Raw genomic sequence first — 24,890 nt, 5'->3', positions numbered from 1 at the left:
TCATGTTCCCCTACACGTTAATAGCACAGAGATGAAACAAGTGGAGATTATCAAACTCCTGGGAGTGGTCATCTACAAGTTTTCTTGGGCTCCTCATGTGGACGTACTGGTTATAAAGGCCGAACAGTGTCTCTCATTCCTCGGGCAGCTGAGGAAATTTGACGTGACAACGAATACCCTTGCCAACTTTTATAGGTGCACCATCGAGAGCATTATGTCTGAATGTATCACTACCTGGTATGGCTATTGTACCATTCAAGATCGGAGGCGGTTACAGAGAGTGGTGAACTCGGCCTGGATAATCGCAAATCCCATCTATAGAATCCATCTACCGGGACTGCTGTTAAGGAAAGGCCGCCAGCATTCTCAAAGATCCATGCCACCCTGGAAATGCTTTTCTACAACCTCTACCATCAGGGAGAAGATACAGAAACCTGAATACATGCACCAGCTAGTTTTGAAAAGACTCCACCCTACTGTTGTTGTTAGAATACTGAATGGACTCTCAAATGTTTAACATTCGCCTGTACCTGTGTTTTTGTTTTTGCTACTGTTTACCTATTATTTACTTATCCCTGCTACTTAACTATGTGATCTGCCTGTATTGCTCGCAAGACAAAGCTTTTCACTGTGCCTCGATACATCTGACAATAAATTCGATTCGATTCGTCTTGGACCAACTTATAACTTGCATTCTAATTTATTGTCATGCCTCACCCATGAGAATTGTTTCTATTGACAAAATTGATGTATTAATACATTTACCCTCCCTATTATGCTTGCTGTCCGCTTTCTTGAAATTGTGTTTGCAAATTGACTTTAATGGTGTAAAAATGTTTGCTTTTTGAGATTTATGAACCTCTCTTGAGCTGTTCTCTGTTGTTAACTTGCCAAAACTCTTGTGGGGTGAGTGCAGTTGCCTCTAATTATAACTATACATTTTTATAGTTCTTCGTTAGCCCAGTTGTTAAATTACATCTCAAGTTGCGGTTCTGAAATGGTCTTGAAGATATTTCATTATCTTGTATACTTTTAGGAGATTTACTCATATCGAAACAATTGTAAAATCAGAAAAAGTGCAACAATTTACGACATTTTTAAGCTAATGTTTGTTTTTGGAATTTGCTTACAGGTTATTTCCATTTCCTTGTTTTTGAGTTGTTGCTCAATTACACTGATAGAATATCAATTAGTATGTTGTTTATTCATGCAGATAGTAAAATGGAAGAGGACCTGTCTGGCACAGGCATCCATTACGTCAAATGCTTTCATAAAATTCCAATTAAACATACAGAAGGTTAAAGTACAGTATTTGTGGGAAAATACTGTAGACATGCATTACTAAAATTTATATTTATTTACAGATATACCATTTTCAATAAGATGTGATACGGTAGTTAGTTTTGTTTTGTATTTTGCCAGCTCAAACTTTGAGAAGCAGTCACAGCTGCAGATATCTTTGTTCAAATTTTTTTTTGGCAAGACTATTTTGAGCTTGGGCTGATGGGCAGAAGTGCTGAAAGTAACTTGAAAGTAATAATGACTTTAAAGTATTTTAAACCCATATAAACAGACTTTCATCAGTATAGTTTTAGTTAAGTCATGTGTTATCACCAATATGTGAAACTCAATTGCTAGTGCCAAAACTAAAATAGATTGGTCTACAAACATTCTTTTATGCATATGCCTGCTTCCAGATCCATCACAAAAAAATATAATAGTAAGTTTAGGTATTATTGCATTATTGCCAGGACTCCAAGAGTGGGGTCTTTAAATAGAGATCGACACTGTTTTGCCATTTTTTTTTAACTGAATGGGTGTTCATGATTGTAGTTCCAGTTAGCCACTGGAATGTATTCCACCTATAGCACTTATATTCAAACAGAGTCTGTGCCACTGATGCAGGTGTCATTTAACTTGTTTCATGTTTTATAATGTCACATCGATGGTTCAATTATTGTTTTGCTATCACTGGCTATAGAAGTGTCTTTTAAACTGTTATGAGTATGTAATGCTACCTGAAGAACTGTTAACACTTCCTTTGATAAATGTAATCTTGTAAAACCTCAAAAGGCAATTTTTATTGTATTTGGTTATCTTGGAAGGTCAGAATGACACTCCTGAAAACTATAACATGCTTTAGTTGCCAACATGTAGGAGATTTACCAAATGTATTGTCAGGTGCTAAATTGTTTTGTGATTGGAAAGAACATTTGTCATTCTTTCATTTCGAAAACCTAAACAATTGCAATGCTTGCAGTAATTTGAACAATTGAGTACCATGCTCTGTTATCATAACTCTAGTTTCAGTGAAACAAAACTGATTTTTTAGTTTACACTTCAACTGTATTCATTTTGGTTTTTGTATAATGGTGGATTGAATATTTTGGTGTGTGAGAGTTGGCAGGAGAGAAGATTGTGAAAAATGAACACTTCAATTATGGATTGTCATGTGTTGACTATCTTAGTATTTCATGCTTGAAAGGCACCACTTAGCAAGATCAGGTTGGGAAATAGTCATTAATTTTGTAAGATGCAGACAGGTTTAGTTGTCTGTTAAACTGTTTCTTTGGGGAGTAGAAGGTTGATTTTGTTCTGCTGTAAGCATCCTTCTATGCATTATAAACACTGAACAAAAGAAACTAATCAGTGGGTTTAATAAGTAAGTATTACAGTACTTCATACAAACTTTTCATAAAATTCACTGGGCTATTTTCAAACTTAATGTTGGTTGCTTATTGGCTATTTAGGTAGTTGGATTGTTGAACAGTTTAAGTCAAGTTTTGAACTTTGATTCCCGGTGTTGGCTACAGTTTGAGTTTAACTACTGGTTGGGTGCATTTCCTCTCTGCTAATTATTGCCTCCAGGTTGAACACTGGATGCTGCTTTTGAAGTTAGTAGAACTTGATTCTCTAGGGGTTCGGAGACTAATTGCAACATCTCAACTGAGATTAGCTGATTTCAGATGGGGATTAGATCTGGGACTTTTCTGGACTGTGTGGCTCAGTTTCTCACCAGAATAACCTGCACGACATCTAAGGACTTGAGTATGTAGCTAGCTAAATAGAAGTAATTCTTGTCTGTGTGTATTTGGAAAATGCTCTTCCACTCGCACTGACCAATTCTTTCTTTAATTGTGACCTATCATTGCCTTGTGTAAATTTATCCTTCCCATTTATTACTTTGGGGTTTTATAAAACTCAAATGTCATGGCAGATTTTACTTAGCTGCAAAGCTATCTTTCGATTTTCCAATGGAAGTTACGGCCCTTGTAAAAAGAAGGTACTGGTGTCTTTTCTAAATTCGGTATGTTGACAAGATAATTCTAGTTACATGAACAATGAAGAGCTCATCAATGCTGTACTTTAGTCAGTCACACTCCTGCAGTATTTGGGCAAATGCCACCTAATTCACTTTTGAACTTGAGTGACTGAACTGTTTCCCTAATAGGGATATAATGTGTGTACTCGATAGAGAGATTCTACTTATGTGGATATGTGTGTGGTTTGAAAGCACACTTGGTAAAAAGGTATCAACAAGAATTAATTTATCTAAGGATAATCATTTACGTTCAAGTCTGCTGACAGAAAACTAGTCGGGAAAGTAAATTGTGATGAGTTACACAGCCTGTGAAGAGATGTAGTTAAGTGAGTATGGAACAAGTTGGCAGAGTATAATGTGGAGAAAAATTCTTTGGTAGAAGGGGTGTAATCTTATGCCTGTGATTTTTCTCATGACATTTAAGCTTGAAGGTGATCAACCGTTTTCAGCAGGTGTCTGAATAATCCTGGATTACTCTTTCGGTCTCTTGACAGTCACTACAGAGGAGCCTTGACTGAGGTGTGGGAACAAGAATTCTTGATTCCTTTCCGGATGAAGAAAGGGGAAAAAATCTTGTTCATCCATTCAAACAAAATGTTGCTGTTGAGCTACGAAGTAAAAAGTAAAATGTGTTAAATCAGAGTTTTGAAGTACGTACCAAATTTTTAAAGAAGTTTAATTTTTAAAGCTGGTGAAATTTATGCAGGAAGATTATCCTATTCCCAGCGATTCAGATCTTTAACACTGGCCAGGCGGCAAGTTTATTATTAAATTGTACCGAAATTCATGTTTAAATTGTTCTGGCTTTAAACGTTGAATTACATTGAAACATGTTCCTGTTTGATTGTTATAGCTTGTGAAGGAAAAGGTATCAATGGTGCAATTTCACCTTTTCATAGCTGCTTTATTTTGCAGTAAGTTGGACAGCTGTGATGTGCATTGTATAATTTGGTTACTGCACAACTGCATTTAAATTTTCGAAGAGCGAAGAAAATACAATGGAAATACTTTCTGGCAGTCACTAATTTTTTAAAAAAATCTCAGCAGTACATTGAATCCAAAGCAGTCATGATTCTGATTTGCACAAACTACAAATTCTGCAGTTGGCAATGCACTTAGTTTGAGAATTGTTGCTGCTGATTGGTATCAAAAGTTTCTGGCGGTCATCTTGAGATCTCTAAGTGATGACTTTGACTTTCAAGCCCTTCTGTCCAGGGGTGATGATCTTTAGATGCAGTTTGTGGTTTTATAGTTATTCAGTGTCCTTTAGGGAACCAAGTCTGCCATTCTGCCGATGAGTCCGGATCCACTATAACGCAGTTAACTCTTAATTGCTCTATGAAATAGCCTAACTACATACATAATTCAAAGGCAGTTTGGGATGGGCAAAACATATTGGCTGTGCCCACAGCAAATGAAAGAGGTTATGTGCAAGATATGTACCTATATCTTGAGAGAAAAATCTACATTTTTTTCTTGTTTGGTCAGGGAGAGGTTGAAAAGGCAGGGGCTGTTTTCTCCGGAGCATCGGAGGTTGAGGGGTGACTTTCTGAAGGTTTATAAAGTCATGAGGGGCATGGATAGGATAAATAGACAGTCTTTTTTTCTGATGTGGGGGAGTCCAGAACTAGGTTTAGGGTGAGAAGGGAAAGATATAAAAGAGACCTAAGGAGCAACTTTTTCACACAGAGGGTGGTACATGTATGGAATGAGCTGCCAGAGGATGTGGTGGAGGCTGGAACAATTGCAACATTTAAAAGGCAAGTGTATGGGTATATGAATAGGAGGAGTTTGGAGGGATATGGGCTGGGTGCTCTTAGGTGGGAGTAGATTGCATTGGGATATCTGGTTGGCATGGACAAGTTGGACAGAAGGGTCTGTTTCCATGCTGTACATCTCTATGATTCTAATATATCCTATTTTGTTTAATGGTACAGTGCTTCCTTTTTTTTAAAGCTGTAATTTTATAAAGGGACGCCGCCTTGGAATTTTACCTAAAATTATACTAAAGTACATTGAAGAACTTTTGCAAGCTATCCATGTCACTCTTTAAAAAAAGCCACTGTTTGGAGATTGATCAATCAAATCCTTGATAAACGTTTTTGTTCCCATCGTAGTCAGGTGTGAAGGCTGACTGGTCATCTGCTATGTTATTATAGTTAAACGTTGATCTCCAACTTTTAAAATCAAATTTAGCATCTTGCAATGAGCACATTCAATATATGTATTAAAGAGAATGTATTCCTTGAAGGGAAGATTAATTTGCTTTGCTGATGGGTCTGGTAGATATAATGATGTAGGACCTTGGCTATGTTTTCAATGATGTAATCTATAATTGATGGATATCTTATGTATCTGTTGAAATTTGAAGTAGTTAGGAAGTCCTTTTGAAAATCATAGTTTTAAAATGTACTTTTATTGGTCCATGGGATGATGGTGTTGATGGCTGAACCAGCATTTTTATAGCCCATTCCAAATTGCCCAGAGGATAGTTAAGAGTCACTGCTCTCAATTCCAGATTTTTATTGAATTCAACTTCCACCACCTGCCATAGTAGGTTTCCAGAACATTGTTTGGGTCTCTGGACTAACAATTCAGCAATAATGCTACTTGACCACTTCCAGACCATCCGTCATCTACTTTGCAAAAAAGCTTCCAAAAGAGAGATTTTTTTCGCAAACATTTTCTGAATTCTATTTTGGTAACAATTCAACTAATGTAATCTTTATTGTAGTAGTGAATGCATAATATTGGCATGATACTAAGATTTCTATGGAGTGTGATATGGATACAAAGTGTACTTTATACATATCTCCTTGAACAGTAGAAAACTGGGAATGTGAAAAGTGGAAATGTGTAAAACTAAAGACCACACCTTGAATTCTGCAGCGTGGCAAGAGAATATAGATTCTGAATTTGGCTGCCAGCAATGGAGACCCTCCGCCTAGCTGTACACAATTAAGAACTTGTTGCAGAAACAAACTGCACAGAGAACTCGACACCAAATAGCTACAGAGTGATTTATAATCAAAAAAATGTTTACAAGAAAATAATTCCATGATTTTTGGATGGGAGGGTGACATATGTTTTAAATTGCTTAGGAATTTCTATATTGCTGTCTCCTGTAGTACAGGTGCAGTGTTTTGTACTTGATGTTTGAAATGCACTTTTTTTTCTGAATTTTCAATTTTTCCAAATGTTCTTGAAATTAATAATCAAGTACGGTCAAGAAACTTGCTTGTGTGATATGATCAGTCTATTAGACATTCAATGACTGTTAGATTGGAAGGGGAATTAACCATTGCTTGAACCATCACAGCCTGTACAGGTACTGGTTTTAGGCCTTTCTTTTAAAAATGTTTGGAGAGATAGTGTGTGAACTGTAGAATGTGTTGGAATAATTGTAGGAACCAGTATAAAGTGATTGAATGAATATAAGTAGCACAGAAGCAAGCAATTCATGCTTTGACATTCAAAGATATTACCTTGGTATAACAATAGCAACTTTGTTTTTACCTTTCCTTCGTACTTGAATGTCACATATATACTCTGATGCTACTAAAGTATTAAAAGGCTATGCCAGTGGCAAAGTTACTATACTGTTTGAATGTTGTCTAAACAGTACTATTGTATTACAACCTTGAACTATGACAAAGAATTTTGTTCTTTTGTGATTTTGGTTTTTAATGGAAATTTATGTTCTGTATTTCGTGAGCTCTTTGTTCCTTTGTGTTCATGTCATGCCAAGTGAGATTGAGAAAACTGTTGCAATACTGGAGCTGCAACACAGTGGGTGATTTGAATGTGTATTCTGTGGCTCTCTAGCAGAGATCACATTTTTTTTGGCATTTTGTTAGTCCAGCTGGATTTTGCTATTCATTTTTTTTCTCTCTCAGCCAAATATCTATTCGGGTTGCCAATGCCAAGGTTTTTTTTTTTACACTGTCTTTGACACTTGAGTTCCTGTCCTTCCTATTATTTGTCTGCTACAACATAGTGTTAAAACTTTGGTAATGTCCAAGGCTTGAGTATAAATTTTCTGCATCTGCAATTAGAAAGTTGTTGAATTTGTTTCCAGGTCATAAACTACTTTTAATATTCTGGCACACCAGTCTCAAATTGAGTGGGGCTAGAATATTTTACTGCTGCTTATTTGGAAAGCTGTAGGTAATCCTATTACTGAATGGCATGCACCTCAGCAACGCTGAAAGACAAATACATGTGAGTTTGCAATGAATATCCAACTCTTTCAAAACCCCTTAACTTGGTTCACTGGATAATCTTAGTAATTTTATGCAATGTTTGGTGTTTTTCAACTATGAAATGGTGCAGTGAAAGTGATTTTCTTAAAAATGGCATTTTCTGTAATGCATAGAATGAGCAATTCCATGAAAAGCTAAGCCATTTATGACAGTTTTCTGCAGTGAATTTGGATACCTGTCAATGTTTACATAGATTGTTGGTGTTTCTAAGATCTTGCAAATGATAGTAGAGTTATGGCATTTTATAATCATTCATTATTCCAGATTGAATAATTTTGTCATTGGGCAATTGTATTCCATTTCAACAGGGAAGAATGAAACTGCCTTAATTGGGCTAACTTTTTTGTTTAAACTTGAACAAATGTGTTACATTGGTGTCTTAGCACTTTGTACAAACCATAGTTCACAAAGTTATACTGCCACTGTACATTCAGGTATAACTTGAAATTCACATATAGATATTGCAAGGTTTAGGGTGTAGGTTTGATATCCAGATGTTTCATTACCTGGCTAGGTAAAATCATCAGTGGCGACCTCCAAATGAAGCGAAGCGGTTGTCTCCTGCTTTCTATTTATATCTTTCTCCTGGATGGGGTTCCTGGGGTTTGTGGTGATGTCATTTCCTGTTCATTTTCTGAGGGGTTGATAGATGGCATCTAGATCTATGTTTGTTTATGACATTGTGGTTGGAGTGCTAGGCCTCTAGGAATTCTCTGGCATGTCTTTGCTTAGCCTGTCCCAGGATAGATGTGTGTTCTGTCTGTCTCTGTCTCTGTCTGTCTCTGTCTGTCTCTGTCTGTCTCTGTCTGTCTCTGTCTGTCTCTGTCTGTCTCTGTCTGTCTCTGTCTGTCTCTGTCTGTCTCTGTCTGTCTCTGTCTGTCTCTGTCTGTCTCTGTCTGTCTCTGTCTGTCTCTGTCTGTCTCTGTCTGTCTCTGTCTGTCTCTGTCTGTCTCTGTCTGTCTCTGTCTGTCTCTCTCTCGATATGATCTGCAGCCTAACGTTTTTATGCAGTGCAGTGACTTTCTTTGCATTTTGTGATCATGTACAAACAGCGTGACTTGTCTGAAAGCCTAACCTGATGCACAGCCTTTGGTTTGTATTTTTAAATGTAGTAGATATATTTTCATTATACGTGTTCTTCACATTCTTCAAGTTATACCTTTCTTGCTGCTTTGTTCAACTGACCTAGCAAGTTGTGGAAACTGGAAAGTAGGAAATAGTTCATTTTTAAAAAAGACTAATTTGTAAAAGTTATACTTAACTAAAGTTTGTGTGTTGGATCAATGAATATTGATTTATAACAGGTATTTAATGTCATTTATTCTTATTCCTGAATTATTAGAATACTAAGAATTCCTTTTTGGAAATAATTTGATCAATGTTTGAGAAGCAACACTGTTTTGCTCAAATAATTCATCAGCCTGAAAACATTCTTCAGCTGTGCAAGCAGATTGCAGCAGCAGCATTTTTTTGGAATAAGCTTTTGACCTTCTAGTTTTGATGTGGGTGCTTTTCCTTGTGATTTGTGCTAAATTGTCTTTTAATCAGTGTTCTACAATATCAAACTTTTATAGATATTCTTAATTTTGTGAAATTTAACGGGCATAGAAACAAGCCATTCAGGTTTTTGAGCCTTCCGTGCCATTTAGTTAAGATCATGGCTGATCAGTTGCCTAACTGCAAATGCCTGCCATGTGTGTGCATTTAACCATTGGTACCATTGCTTAAAATATATTGTCCATCTTGAATTTCACTTTGACAATTGAATTAACATAGATTGCAATTTGAGCAAGTGTTCCAAACTTCCACTACTCTTAGCGTGCAGAGGTACTTTCCAATATCTCTTGAATGGTCTGGCCATAATTCTTAAACTATACCTCATGGTTCTAGAATCTTCAATCAGTAGAAATAGTTTCTTTATCTACCCAGTCTTGTTAATATTTTGAAGACCTTAGATAGTCCATAGCCTTCTAAATTCAAGAGAATAAAGGCCTAATTTGTCCATCCTATCTTCAGACTTAACGCCTGTAGTCAGTTATCATCCTTTTAAACCTGCATTAAACTCCCTTCAGGGCCAAAACACCCAAGGTGTCATGCCCTGATCTGCTGTCTATATTCTAAGTGGGGTCTATTCAGAGTTTACTATAACTGCTGCACAATGTCTACATCCCTACACACCAGCCCTTTAGACATGAAGGCCATCATTCCTTTAGCTCTTTTGTGGCATTTTGAAGAGCTATGTGCCTGAACCCTAAAGTCTCATTGGTTATCTATTGTGTTTAACTTTGTGCCTTCTAAAAAATGATCTATGTTTTTTCCATCTAAAATGAATAATCTCTCATTTGTTTATATTAAAATCCATCTGCCGTAGCTTTGCCCATGAACCTAATCTATCAATAACCTGTTGTAATTTTATGCTGTAGTGAACACTGTCTACATTGCTGCCCAATTTTGTGTTATCAGCAAGTGTGATACTTGACTTTTTATGCTGTTATCCAAGTTGTTAATAAATATTGTGAATAATTGGGGCTCTAATGCAGTTACCTGTGGGGCACTGGTATTGTCTTGTCAGTTTGAGTACTTGCCCATTATTCCATCACTGTTTCCTACCACTTAGTCAACTTCTTATCCATATCAGTAATTGCTCTCAGTTCCATGGGCTTTCTCCTTTGTTAGGAGAAAGTGAGGACTCCAGATGCTGGAGATCAGAGCTGAAAATGTGTTGATGGAAAAACGCAGCAGGTCAGGCAGCGTCCAAGGAGCAGGAGAATCGACATTTCGGGCATGAGCCCTGAAAAAGGGCTCATGCCCAAAATGTCGATTCTCCTGCTCCTTGGATGCAGCCTGACCTGCGCATTTTCAGCTTCCTCCTTTGCTATCAAGCCATTGTGTGGGACTTTATAAGAAACCTTTAGGAAGTCCATAGAAACAGCATCCATTGAATTACCTATGTCCATCAGATTTATTATCTCTTTAAAAACTCTGAATTTTGTCATGGAATCCTTTTTTTATTTCTGAATGCTAACTAGTTTTGTTCATTCATTATATTCTTATGAGTTACTTTTGCAACTCAAACAAATTTTGTTTGGTGGAATATCCCTTCAGTGGCAAGTGTGAAAAGATGTCTGCTTTAGCTTAGTGATCACATGTATGAAGTTGCTTTTATAGCAAAACCCAGGAAAGTTACCAAAGGAAAACCAGCCCTTTGGGCCAGTCTTTGGAGACGGGCCAAATAATAACAAAAGCATTTGACGCACAGGTTGGTTGTGCAATTCCACTATTCTACTCTCCGCATTCTTGAGTATAGGTGAATGATGGAAATTTGGGAATGAAAGATAGACTGAGAAGTAAATCTATGATGAACTGTTAGATATAGCTAGGATACTGTGACATCATTTTACTGTGTTACATTAGAGCCGTGTAAAGAAAGAATAGCGATTTATGAGGCAACACATAGATTTCTTGCAGTGATTTAGTCATTGAATGGATATAGTGTTTAAAATTAAAATGGTTGGTTTTAATGGTTATATTGGTATGTAATTCCTGTCATTTACCGACATCAATAAAAGGACTGTTTGAGTCGGGGATGGTCAATTTTGAGCTCGGGGGTCACATAGCTACAAAGAATTCTTGGTTTCTCCTTTGGCTTTTCCCAAGTTACGTGGGATTATAATGTTTGTTGATCACTTTATTTATCAATCATAATATTTGGATTTGGGTGTTTTGTAGCTGTGTGTTCTCCTGCCACCACGCTCCACACTTGGAATCTAGTACTCATGAATACTGGCTTGCCTGCACTAGTGGCTGGGTTTCATATTGGTCAAGTCCTAGTGTGGGACTTAAATGTGGGATCTCTAGCTCTGAGGCAGCAGTGCTATCCACTGAGCCATTCATATCATCTTTGATAATGGAATTCAATTACAAGTTTATATTAAATTTTACTTAGTCTCAGTTAATAAAGAGAGATCTTGGTTTACTGGCATAGGCTCAATTCGCTAATGAGCCAACAGTGCTAAGAACAACACTTTAATTGTCGAAAAGTTTAACAGGACAAAACAGTAAGCAAGAAATAAAAGTGTAAATGGGATTACGTTGAGAGATTGTGGGTCATTGTTCAGAAGCCACTGATTTCAGTTGACTTGTAAAGTGGAGCAGCAGCTGGAATCACCGTGATTAATAGTTTTTCTTGTAAGTTGTTATCATTAGATTTTGAAAAAAATATTTTATTAAGAAGTCTAACTTTAATTACCATTTCATTTTTAGTGGAAGAAGAGGGATTATGGGAGCAAGGACTGTCCTATGAGTGCCGTACGCTGCTTTTTAAGGCTATTCACAACTTATTGGAAAGGTATGTGCTGTATGATATCCTACAACGATTTCATATGTAATGGAGCTTACTTGTGATGCCTAATATTGGCATAGTCTACTATCTACTTTATATGCCAATACTTCTTTTTTCTGTTTTGATAGCCAATTTTGTTGATTCACTGACTGAAAAAATATTTTGTTAGAAAATAGGGATGGTGATAATGCTGAAAGGTTCATGTTTCGGTTGAAAATGTAACCCTTTTCCAATTCTGTCTTCTGCACCAGTGTTTTTTCACTCAATAATTTGGGTTACTGGAAATATAGTCGTAATCTTGAATAGATGCAGAGAAAACCTCTTGCATTTGCAATCTTTGGCAATGTGTTTGTTTAACCATAAGAGTTCCATTGCCAGTACCAATAATTTGTCTTGTGTCTGAGTGAACTGAGTGAACAAAATGTGCAAAGTTAGGAACAGTTATGTGTTTTAGACACTCGAGTTAATTTGCGTAATAGCAAATGGATTGAGGTCCAACTTTCAGAAAGATGTATTGCAATTCACCACAGTGCCTGAGTCACTTGCATCATAGAGTCACAGAATAGTTTGTGAAGAAGAAAGCTATTGGACCCTATTGCATCTGTATTGGCTTACTGAGCATTTTGACTTTGTACTAATGCCCTACCCTACCCTGTAACATTGTGCATTGTTTCTCTTTGGGTGATTATTTAATGTCCCCTCCAAGCCCTCAATTGAATGTGCCACCACCACACTTCTAAGCAATGCTTTCCAGACCCTAACCGTTCACTTCGAGAGTGTTTTCTTCACATTGTATTTGCTTCTTAAGCAAAATTTTAAAAATCTTTGCCTTCCTATGCTTAATCTTAAAAGTAAGAACTGTTTCTCCTTGTCTAACTTGTAAACCTGTTGTGGTCTTGAAAACTGCTATCAGACCTTTTTAGCCTCAAGCTCTCTGAGGAGGTCAGAAGTCACAACACCAGGTTATGAACCAACAGGTTTATTTAAAAGCACAAGCTTTCAGAGCCCTGCTCCTTCGCTGTTTCCTCTCTGAGGAAAACAGTCTCAACTTCTGCAATCTGTCCTAATTAATGAGGATGTTCAACTTTGAAAACATTCTCTTTTGGAAGGTTTTGGCAAATGTTACTCCAGAACATTCTGAAATCCAGAACTCCACTCTAATGTTCTTGGGACATTAGTCTGAATTCCACCATGACAGGTGGTGAAATTTGAATTCCATAAAAAGAGCTGGTCTTCCATTGGTTTACTATCTTTTAGGGAACGAAATCTACTGCCTTGTTTGCTCTGGGCTTCTATATGACTCCAGATCCATGACAGTAGTTGTCTTTTAACTGCCCTTGTGGCAGTAAATACTGGCCTAGCTGTTATACCCACATCTCTTTGAATTGTTATTGTGAATTGTCTTGATGAGTGGAAGATGGTAAAATGTATATTTTTTTTAAGTTGTACTTAAGTTAGTTTACCTTTTAGTTTTTAACCTTTTTTTGAGCAAAGGTGTAATACTTGTTATTCTGCAGTCCTTAGACAACATTTGAGTCCAGAGAAGACTTGTATCCTTCCATATTCTTAAAAGCTTAACTTTTGGTCTTTATGCTTTAGTAACTTTAAATACTGATAGCTTATCCATCCAATGTTTTCATATTCTCAGCTAGAACTTATTTTGCATTGTATTCTGTCGTATGGGTCGAACACATTATTTGTCTTTAAAAACGTTCTCTCCCCACCTATTCATACATTAATTCTATAAATTGGATCCTTAATGAGACACATGCATCATTTTATAATTTAGAAGTTATTTGCTAAATGTTATTTTTATTTCCTGGGGTGGAATTTTTACCTGTTTAACTTAACTGTATCCAAAGTGGCAAAATTAAAGGCTAGCAGCCTTCTAATTGAAGGCTAGGACTTTACGTGTTTTATAATCCTCTTCTACTAACTGATTTGCTCCTTTGTCACTCAAAATTAACACTTGACCATAGGGACATAGGTAAACTAGTGAGGGAGGATTGTGAATACAAACAGCACTTTCTAAATTTTCAGTTTTGGAACTAGATTGGGTTGGGATATCTGGTCGGCATGGACGGTTGGACCGAAGGGTCTGTTTCCATGCTGTACATCTCTATGACTCTACGACACTGATTTGGCAATTGGGAAATATTGTACAATTTGAGTGTCAGCTACATTTAATTATATTTAATTTACAATATTAAAACTCAATTAGAATCGTGTTCAGGCTTGGACTGAAAGAAATTTGCCAGAAACGAGTCTGTTTCTAGCCTGTAATCAATCAATCAACTGATAAGTTAGCATTTTACATGTAGGCCTGACATGTTTATAGGGTGAACGTGTTGAACCACCTGACTAAATTAGTTGAATTATGCCACAGATAGATATGGTATATAATTACAATTTGATTACTCGTGCAGCACAATAGCTGGTCTTTCACATTCATACCTATTTTAAAATTGGAAAGGGTCCATATTCTCCTTAATGCAATATCCATTTCTTTTGTAAAATGATTTCTGGAACTATAAGCTTGCCCATCTAAATTAGCTTGTGAATAAAATCAGAACTAAGTTCTGTAATTTGCCAATTTTAACATGTCATCTTGAACCACCTGTTTGAGAATAATCTGAAATTAATATGCACAATTTACCTTTTGCATATGGTTTTCTATTTCATATACTGCAGTGAGGTCGCACCTTGGCTCTTCTTTCAAAGCTAACAAGACCCAGATCTTTATCCAGATAACTTCTGACATGAGGGGTATTGGCTTCCATGACTCCATTTGTACCATTTCCTGCTTTTGGATGTCTCCTTGTGTGTGATCAGGAATTCTGTAGATAGTATTCAGCTATCTATGATTTGTATTATATACTGCATTGTATATTTTGGATGTTTAGCTGATGTGCTGCAACTGAAGAACTTTTGCAGATTTTAAAACTCTCTTCAATCCATTTAAAAATTGAAATTTTTATGTCTGTTCTGATAGTGTTTCATTCACAAATAGGCTGTGGGATGTCTTGTTTTTAGATTTCTGTTTTAATTTACATTTTGGAATTGAGAGTGGTAGTCAGAAAGCTGAAGCTGCTGCTTCAATCCAAAGTTGCATACGTTAGTTTAAAAGAATAATGTTCTGGCAGCATTTGGGACAATTTTCAAAAGGAGAGCAAAATTTTGTCACTCAGAATAGAGATTAACCTCAAGTGTTTATAAACCCAGCTATCTGAACAAAAATTTAAATGTCAGAATTTTCTTTTGCTCAATCAGGAATGGGAAGATTTGCAAGTGTTGGTAATCTAAACAAAAAATAGAAAATGCTGAAAAAATGTGAAATTCACTTCTTTCTATCAGAAAACCTTACTGATGTTTTAGCCATATGATCCTTCCAGAATTTGGAAGAATGCTGCATGCATCTAAATGTTAATTTCTCTTGATGTGTGTTGGTCTATACATTTCTAATAATTAACATAAATATGCTTGTCTCTACCCTCCTGTCTTCCTCCCTCTGGAGTTAATCATTACTTCCTGACCTATTCATTGCTTAGCTGAAAATGTGTTGCTGGAAAAGAGCAGCAGGTCAGGCAGCATCCCAGGAGCAGGAGAATCGACGTTTTGGGCATGAGACCTTCTTCTTGGATGCTGCCTGACCTGCGCTTTTCCAACAACACATTTTCAGCTCTGATCTCCAGCATCTGCATTCCTCACTTTCTCCTTTTCATGGTTTACACATTTGTGCTTTGGCTAAGACAGTGTACTGGTGAGTTATGTCAGGAGGGATGGGGGTTAGTATAGGGAAGTCTACTTTTGTCCATTTGTGTGAATGCAGTGGAGGCTGTCGGTCTTTTAATGAATGCACTGAAGCTGATTATCTCTCTTTCCTTTGCCTCTCAGTTCAGATTTACTAATTCACAAAGAAAAAAAAAGTTTTGTTTTTAAATAATGATAACATTTGAATTTACTATCACACGTAGTCATGTGAGTACAGTGAAAAGTTTGAGTCGTGACTTATGGCACCACTTTAGGTACAGGTCATTCTGTTATTATAATGCACATTTTGTTAACGCAAATTCGCTATAATACGGTTGACAAATTGAGGACACTGTTTCTAAGGAGTGAACTTTTGAAATGTGCGTTGGCTGTAAAACGATTGCATCGCCAATATGTAATCGCCAGTTGCGCTGTTTCTAAAGTGCAGTTTTCTTGGGGTTGCACAAGAGCACAACCACCATAGAAGAATTGGTAGTCATAGAAAAATTGCGCTTTAGAAACAACTCTTAAAGTGTTGGTGGTGTAATTTCATTATAGCCAACGTATGTTTTAAAAGTTTACGCTTTTGAAACAGTGTCCCCAATTCATCAATCCCATTATAGTGAATTTGCAATGATGAAACGCGCGTAATATCAGAATGACCTGTACAGAATCCTGGGTACAAAGCAGAAAAATGAGGAAAACTAAATTTAAAACGATAAACATCATAGTCCATCTTACTAAAAAGTGGAAAAGCAAAGGCACACAGTTAACAGTTCAGCACCCACAGTTCATAAGCGCCTAACCATGCTGGGCTCCTCACAAGGGCTCATCCTTATCCCCGCCACCACTGAGGGCTGCCTGCTTTTGCTGCCTTGCAGCCTGTTCCTCTACAATCACCGCAATAGAAAGCCTGTTTCAAATTCCATCTCTGCCCCAAGCTGCCTACTCCGATCTTACTGCCGGCCATTCCGGCTGCCTGCTCCCACTCTTGTGCTAGAGTAGCACTGTGGTACGGGTTATGGATCTTGAAGCCGCAATGTTCCTGTCTGCCTGAGTTCAGCATACCAGCTGTCTCCTGGCTGACTGCCAAAGCCCCCAGTCAGAGCTGTTTTTGCTGCTTTCTCCACAAGGTGAGTAGAGGTGATAAAAACTAAAAAAAAATTTACAGAAAACAAAGCAAGCCAGAGAGGATGAGTTGTGGCTCAGAAACCATCCTCTGCTGCCATCTTGTTCTTACAACTTTGTATACCTGAGATGGGTGTGGTGTAAGTGATGAAAAATAGATAGTGTTCAAATTTGGAAATTATTCCTTTCCTTTCCTCAAACCAGGCCCCAATCCCCCAACAACAGGAGCCATCCTTCTTTGTGCTACACTGTCTTCAAATCAGTGTTGTAAGCAAATAGCCTTTACTAAATTACAGTTACACTTGTGAAGCTAGTTACAGCAGTTATTGATTAGAAAAACTGGTTTTGATTGCATTTGAGATGAATGTAAAAGCCTTTTCGTTTGAACTTTGTCAGCTGAAAGGTTACCTTTAACCTCCTAGAGTCTTGATTCTGGCTCATTAACGAAAGTCCATCTTGGGAAATTTTAAAGAAAAAATTTGGCAATATATTCTGCATGCATCATTCAATAATTTATACATTTTCTTGACAGAAACACTGGAATCTGTTCACCTTTATTGTGAATTGAAGATCTGCTTATAAAGGAGGCATACATTTTTAATAGCTCTTATGACTATCAATATGACTGTTGTACAGTTTCTAGTACTAATGTAAAATTACTTGCAAGCAACTGTATCCATATCTCTCACCAAACTTCTGTTGTTTTTTTTTGTGAAAAACCTGTCTTTAGGATTATATTCCTGCTTTGGCTTGCAGTAAGACTTATATGAGCAATGTATGAGCTGGTACGAGTGGTCCATTTAGTTTTCATAGATTAACTGTGGGATGATGGCTGCTAAGTCTCAAATCCTTTAGAATTGATGCCTAGCTGCTTTGGTACAGATGTGTTTCCCAGGTTGGTGGTGGGAGCCATTGTTCCTAGTGTCTTGAAATAGGGACTTTCTTGAGGAAACTCTTCAATGGGGAGAAAATGATTATCCTGTGTTTTTTCTTAAATTCATGGCCATGTTCTCCACACTCAGTATTCCACAAGTCAACTTGAAGGAAAGGAAAAGCTCATTTCTCTTGCATCCAGTCGTTGGGTCTCACTGGCTTAACCATCTTGCATCTAATACAATAAAAGCAAAACACTGTGAATATTAGAAATCCAAAACTGAAAGTTTCTTTCGCCATTGCTGTCAGACCTGCTGAGTTTTTTCAGCATTTTCTGTGCTTGTATCAAGTACAAACATTTTTGCACTTCTTGTTTCTCTTATTCCCTTTATTGCTAAATTCTATTCTGTGCCACATTTACACTTTTTTTTTACACAGCAATGTACAGTTGCGAGATCTGCAGCAAGGTTTTGATCTTCTCTACTTCAATATTATCAAAGCCATACCAGTGTTAATTATATTTTCTTTTACTTGTGTATTTTTCCCCCCCAAGTGGAATTCCATTTTTTTGTAGCATTTCTTGTTTATTTCCCCCCTATTTCGTTTCCATGCCACCAAAATTCTAGTTGCAAAGGTTTTATGGTTTACAATTATCAGTAAAGCTTGTTGGTAGGAATGTGGGTAGTAGATGAAGATAGGATTGTATTCTCGTGCTCCTCAATTGAATAGATTGCACCATTTGCATAAGCACAAAGCATAACTGTTAAGGTAAAGAATTGGAGGGTGATTGGCATCCATGGACTGACATCACAAAATATTTCTATTCAGATTAACCATCTGGATAGCACCAGCAAAATATCATAGCAGTCTGTGCTAACTCATTCAGAAGAGGGGACAGTTTATACACCAATAAGCTAATGGTTGTTCAATGGGCTAAATTTATTCTTTTAAGCAGGAAAGTCTTTCACATAGAATGAAGGCACTGTACTGATGTCAGGCCTGGCTTCAAATTATTTTGGCTACTTATGCTGTAACTTTGAAGTTATTGCATATTAAATGTCTCTATTTATATTCTGATTTATCAGTCCTATATGTTGTATTAGTTCCAGTGGTTAGAGCGAGCTGTTAATATCCAATTTCAAAAGTTGTTCACATTGTGAATTTACAATCTGTCTTTGAGTAATTTTCTGCAATTATTTTCACTGGACACTGCTCATAAGCAAGCAATTTATCCTCTGCCAACACTCAATGATCTTTTCCCCCCATTGGAAGAAGTTTTTCTTCTGCCTTTCTGCACTTTGTGCTTTGCAGTGCATAGGTAGCCCAACTGATGCACTTTAAAAGTGTGATTTGCCCTTGGGGAAATTGCTGTATACTCCCTTTCTTATGCAATTTGTTCAGAGTTTTAACGTGGCATAACAACATACAATTATAGGAATTTTTTTCTGTAGTGAAAAGATCATGAGAAACACAAATGTTCATTTTCTGAGGAAATGCTGTCTGTCTTTTCTTTTTAAATTGCTCTTATGGTAGCACATCTTGAAAACAAGTTGCCGTGCAGGCAACTTGAAGCAGTAACTATTGAAATGACAGAAAACCTCTAAGTACCTAGGATTCCTAGTCCCTATCCAATCCCAGCATATGCTGCCTTAAACTGAAATTATTTAAGATCTTGCCTCTGTAGCCTGATTGTTAGTTTGAAAAATAAAAATCACAAATCTACAGTTTGAGAAAATCATTAAAATAAGTGAACAAGATCATCCTCTGGCCACCTTAATTTGCAACTGTCAGTCTACACCACCTGTTGAACATTTTATAATATATTTTGTTAAGATATAATGTGAAGTTTTTGAGAAGCTGACAAACTAAAACAAGTAAAAGTGATTGCATATATTCGTGAAAGCTTTTCAGTCTATTGTGTGCATTTAAATCAATTAAATAGCATGCTAAGTTGTCTTAATTTGAAGCAGAATGGTCAAATGAAGGGACTCCGAAGTGAATGTTAAATAACATTTTTACAATCATTCATTCGTTTTCGTTTTGCAACACTTCCTTGACTTTTGTCTTTCGTTCTCTCCGTGAAACATTTGAACCATTCTAAGGAATTTGCCACATGAAAGTAAATGAGAACTTGAATTAAATGTGTTTTAGGTCTCCCTTTCTAAAGGGAATGGTTAGTTGTTAAATAATGTCTGTGTAATAAACTTGACAGGTTGAGCAGGAGTTCACCTGACATTATTGAATTTCTTGTGTTATTCCTTTGTAGAAAAATGGTTTTCATACATGTGGTATCTTGAAGAAATTTCCCAGTGTTACAGTTCAGATACTTTTTGATCCACAACTTTGTGTTCCCTTTCTTTCTTTAAAGGTGCTTGTTGAACAGGAACTTTGTGCGAATTGGAAAGTGGTTTGTGAAACCATATGAAAAAGACGAGAAACCGGTGAACAAAAGGTAAGAATGGTGATTCTTGCAGCAGGGCTATTTTATGTTTTTATGTAAATCTTTGAAGTCCTTGAGTTTGATATTTTGCATCTATCGACTTAGCTTTGTGCTGAAATTTCTACATTTCTTTATGCTTTTCCAGATTGCTTATTTGAATCTGGACATTGCTGATTTCTGTAGTCTTCACAGTATCAGGTTAAATCTAACCTTTTAGTCCTAGATGAGTTATTTCTTCTTTGCCTGTTAGCGCACACATTTTTCATTCCTTGAATTCAAAAGCATTCTAAACATTGTGGGCCTCTTGAATTGTAATGGACTACTGTTTCCCTCTCTTGGTGATGTGGATGATTTCCTCAAGAGTTGGTCGTCATCTACCACTTATTCAGTCAGGAATTTGAAAACTTGAGCCAAGAAGGGGAAAAAACCCACATCTTCAGAATGCTGTCGATAGAAAATCTGATATAGATTGTGCTGGACTTGATCGACAGAGTTAAAGCTAGAAATAGTTTCATCATCTTTTGGTCCATGTGGTAGCTGGTGTGGCATCAGCATGTTTACAACTGGCATGTTTACAACTGGGGAGTTGCTGCAGCTGCACCACTTCTGTCTTTCCTTTGGACATATTGGGTGTAGCAAGTTTGATGTAGATGGTACTTGAAATATGCTGCTTGTCTTCTGTGGTAGTGTTCTCTGAAAGGGTTGGTCTGCAGTGGGAGATGTTGCATGACTCTTAACTAACCTTGATGTTTGACCTGAGCCAGTTCTGCTTGGGGATTCTGTAATCAGCCATATAGGAAATATGATTTGCCTTCTAAGTTCTGTTTTCTGGAAGGTGATTTCCAATCTGCTGAGCCAAGCATGATTGAGGACTTCTTTATTTGTGATTTTGTCCTGCCAGTGAATTTTTAATCTGGACCTTTGATGTTTTTTTGGAAACATTCCAAACTTTTGATCTGTAGCATACCCAGGATTCTGTGTAATACGGCAGGATAGGAAGCATGCTTAATGCCATGCTGCTTCCAGATTAGATAGAGCTGAAAATGTGTTGCTGGAAAAGCGCAGCAGGTCAGGCAGCATCCAAAGAGCAGGAGAATCGACGTTTTGGGCATGAACCCTTCGATTCTCCTGCTCTTTGGATGCTGCCTGACCTGCTGTGCTTTTCCAGCAACACATTTTCAGCTCTGATCTCCAGCATCTACAGTCCTCACTTTTTCTCCTCCAGACTAGATAGAACCTGTTTCCTGGATGTGTGCAAGGGCATCTTTTTTTTTTAAAGATATTTTTATTAGAAATTTAATATTTTGACAGATTTACAAAAATAAACAGAACTTTCAAGCACAAAAATTAATATAAAAATAGATCTTAAATACATAATCATCAAAATTCAAAGGAATGATACTAAAGAAGAAAGAAAAACAATGAAACTCAGTTAACTACTAATCTAATCCACAATTATCCAGAGTGTATAGTTGAGTCACTTACATCCTTCAAACAAGAAAAAATGTTCTCTAATACACTCATAACAGTATAATAAAAAGGAAACTATTTCCAAACAATAAGAACAAAAAAAAATAAAACATGTTTGAATGGAGATCCTCCCCCTTATTCTCAGGGGGCCTTACTTCCTTTCTAAAGGTCCACCATATCCTCTCCCAAACAGTGTCCCACCCTTGACCCGGGCGCTCCTTAATAGGATTTAGATATAATACCGAGCTAGAGTTAACAGTGAGCGCCCCGCCCCCACCCCTCCCCACCCATACCTGAGTATATCTGATAGCATCAATGCCACGTACAAACACACATAACTATAAAATTACAACTCCAACAAATTACAGTTAAGTATAATAACATAAAATAGCAAGGGAAGACAACCCTGCTCCCAGAAGCAAAAGTAAAGTAAAGTATCCATTTCTCCCCACGGAGTGTGGAAGAGGCAAGCCAACATTAAATTGTCTCTTACGATTTATTTAAACGAGTCTAAAAGTTCCTTAGCCTCTTCTGGTGATCTAAAATTATACTCTGATCCTTCGTGGTTAAAGCATAACGTCGCTGGGTAGCGTAAGGTGTATTGAATATTTAAGTTCCTTAGACATTTCTTCACCTCATCAAACGCCTTCCTCCTTCGTGCCAAAGCCGGGGAGAAGTCCTGAAATAACATAATCTTGGATCCTTCATGAATCATAGCTTTAGGATCCTTTCCAAGCTTTCTGGAGGCATCCAGGAGTATCTGCCTCTCCCTATAACTCTGCAGCCGGAACAGGACCGGGCGTGGGCGCTGGTTTGGGCCAGATCCGCGTACTGCGACCCGGTAGGCCCACTCCACCCTTACCCGGTCAGTTTCAGCCCCCAGGTTTAAAAGCTGGGGCAGCCATCGCTCCAGAAATACTGCTAACTGTCCCTTCTCTTCTTGTTCAGGGAGGCCCAGAAGACGGATATTCTTTCTCCGATTTCTATTATCCAGGTCATCCATGTAGATTTCAAAGGCCCGGACTCTCTGCTCCAGAGCTCGCACCTGTTCTGCAGCTGTTTGTGCTGCAGCCTCGGAGGTCGTGGCCTTTAGCTCCGCCCCCTTCACTCGGCCCTGTAATTCCTCAATAGCCTCGCTGTGCTTTTGTAACTTTTCTTCGAATGCATTCCATCTCTGTCTGGATTCTGTGATGAAATTGACGAGTGTCGTTTCCAGCCTGGCAATCATCTCCAAGGCCTGTTTTTACATCAGCTGCAGCCGGAGGAGGAGAGGAGGGTGGGGGAGGGGTCTTTGTTTTCTGAGAGCTGCGGGATCCCTTTGGTTTACTCATTATCCACTTAATATTAAACTGCTTAAATATAATAGTAAACAGCTAATTAAGGTTAGAAAATTTTTTTGGATGGTTTGGTAAGTGTGGTGGGGGTGAGTAACTCACTTTACCCAGGTTTTGGGAAGAGCACTGTAAACTCAGACTTGCTGAGTCGCCGCTATCTTGGATCTCGCAAGGGCATCTTCAATAGTGGTAACTCTTGAGAGGACACTGCTGAGATGAGAACTTTTTTGTAGCTTTAAGACTGGTGCTGTCAATGGTTATGGTGATTTATAGTATATGTCTACTGCTGGCTAAAACAAACTTTGTTGTGGAAATATTGTTTTGTGAACTGAAATTTCAAAGCTTTTGACAGCACTTGAGAATTGATGGGAATGAATAGGTTGATTACCTGCTGGAATGACAAATGAATTGCATTTACTTTTCCTTGTGCTTTGGGTGGGTTACACCCTCTTGTAAGTTCATGGTCTCTAAAGTAGTAGACTCATTGGTCAAATGCTGTTTTCTGATTCCTTGTCCTTTTGAGACAGAAAGATAAAATGATTGTTTTCAAATGGTTCTTAGTTCAGTGTTAACCAACAGACTGACTAAAACTACAGAGTATGGTCACTCTGGATTGTTTCGGCCTTCCTTTAGTATTGTGACCGAAGATTCTTAAAATATAATTGATTTATAGAAAATTCCAACAGAATTGGAATGACTCTGTTACTTAAATGTGTCTTTACACCAGGGTGGAATGGATATAGTGCTTGCTATTGTGGTGTACGTGATCATATGTATTTGTGTGTGCTCTATTTGGAGTTGTTGTTGATCTCAAATTTTTGTTCGTGGTTTTATGGCATCTGTTCTTGTTCCGTCAAATCTACTTGAAAGAATGTCATACAGATCGGTTGAAATTTAGCTCATCTTGCCTTGGTTTCAACTTGTAAAATTTCAGTTTTCATTATGTCTGTATTGTAACATTTCACAAGAAATGTTGAAATAACTTAGAAAAATGGAATTTTGCCAATAATGCAATTATTCAAAAAGATCAAACAATTCAGAGTTATGATTAATTTTGGCTGAAACAAAAGGAGTTTTTAAACACATTCATTTTTGGGATGTGGGTGTCGCCGGCTGGCTGGCGTATATTGTCGGTTTCTAGTTGCCCATGAGAAGGCAGCTCACCACCATCTTAAATTGCTGCAGCCCACCTGCTGTGAGTTGACCCACAATGCCGTTAGGGAGGGAATTCCAGGATTTTGACCCAGCGACAGTGAAGGAATGGCAGTTTATTTCCAAGTTGGGATAAGTGACTTGAAGGGGACCTTGGTGGTGTCCCCAGTAACTGCTGCGCTTGTCCTTCTAGGTGGAAGTGATTGTGGGTTTGAAAGTGCTGTTTAAGGATCTTTGGCAAATTTTTATTGTGCATCTTGTAGATAGTACACGCTGCTTCCACTAAACCTCAGTGGTGGAGGAAGTGGATGCTTTTGGATATGGCATGCTTTGTCCTGGATGGTGTCAAACTTCTTGAATGTTGTTGGAACAAGTGGGGAGTATTCCATCACACTCCGACTTGTGCCTTGTAGATGGTGAACAGGCTCTGAGGTGTCAGGAGGTGAGTTTCTCGCTGCGGTATTCCTAATATCTGACCTGCTGTTGTAGCCATTCCTTATGTGCTGAGTCCATTTGAGTTTCTGGTTAATGATAACCATGAGGAGGTTGATGGTAGGGGATTCAATGATGTTACACCATTGAATGTCAAGGGGTGGTGGTTAAATTGTTTCTTATAGGTGATGATCATAGCATCGGGTAAAAAATGAGGTCTGCAGATGCTGGAGATCACAGTTGAAAATGCGTTGCTGGTTAAAGCACAGCAGGTCAGGCAGCATCCAAGGAATAGGAAATTCGACGTTTCGGGCATAAGCCCTTCATCAGGATTCCTGATGAAGGGCTTATGCCCGAAACATCGAATTTCCTATTCCTTGGATGC

General features: G+C 37.7%; 1 protein-coding gene across 2 annotated transcripts in view; it reads left to right on the top strand.

Moving 5' to 3' along the window:
• The window catches only part of med13a (mediator complex subunit 13a), a 232,041-nt gene that overhangs the window by 59,884 nt on the left and 147,267 nt on the right, over nt 1–24,890 (top strand). For both annotated transcript variants that reach the window (XM_060847924.1, XM_060847923.1), the window contains exons 3-4: nt 11,848–11,932; nt 20,046–20,129. In XM_060847924.1, coding sequence (XP_060703907.1) covers nt 11,848–11,932; nt 20,046–20,129 — 169 coding nt within the window. The remainder of the gene's footprint in view (nt 1–11,847; nt 11,933–20,045; nt 20,130–24,890) is intronic.

The sequence above is a fragment of the Hemiscyllium ocellatum genome, chromosome 31 (assembly GCF_020745735.1).
Source record: "Hemiscyllium ocellatum isolate sHemOce1 chromosome 31, sHemOce1.pat.X.cur, whole genome shotgun sequence".
In the NCBI taxonomy this organism is placed as follows: domain Eukaryota; kingdom Metazoa; phylum Chordata; class Chondrichthyes; order Orectolobiformes; family Hemiscylliidae; genus Hemiscyllium; species Hemiscyllium ocellatum.
Note: the sequence above shows the minus strand (reverse complement) of the source record. Positions and strands in the feature narration are given on the sequence as shown.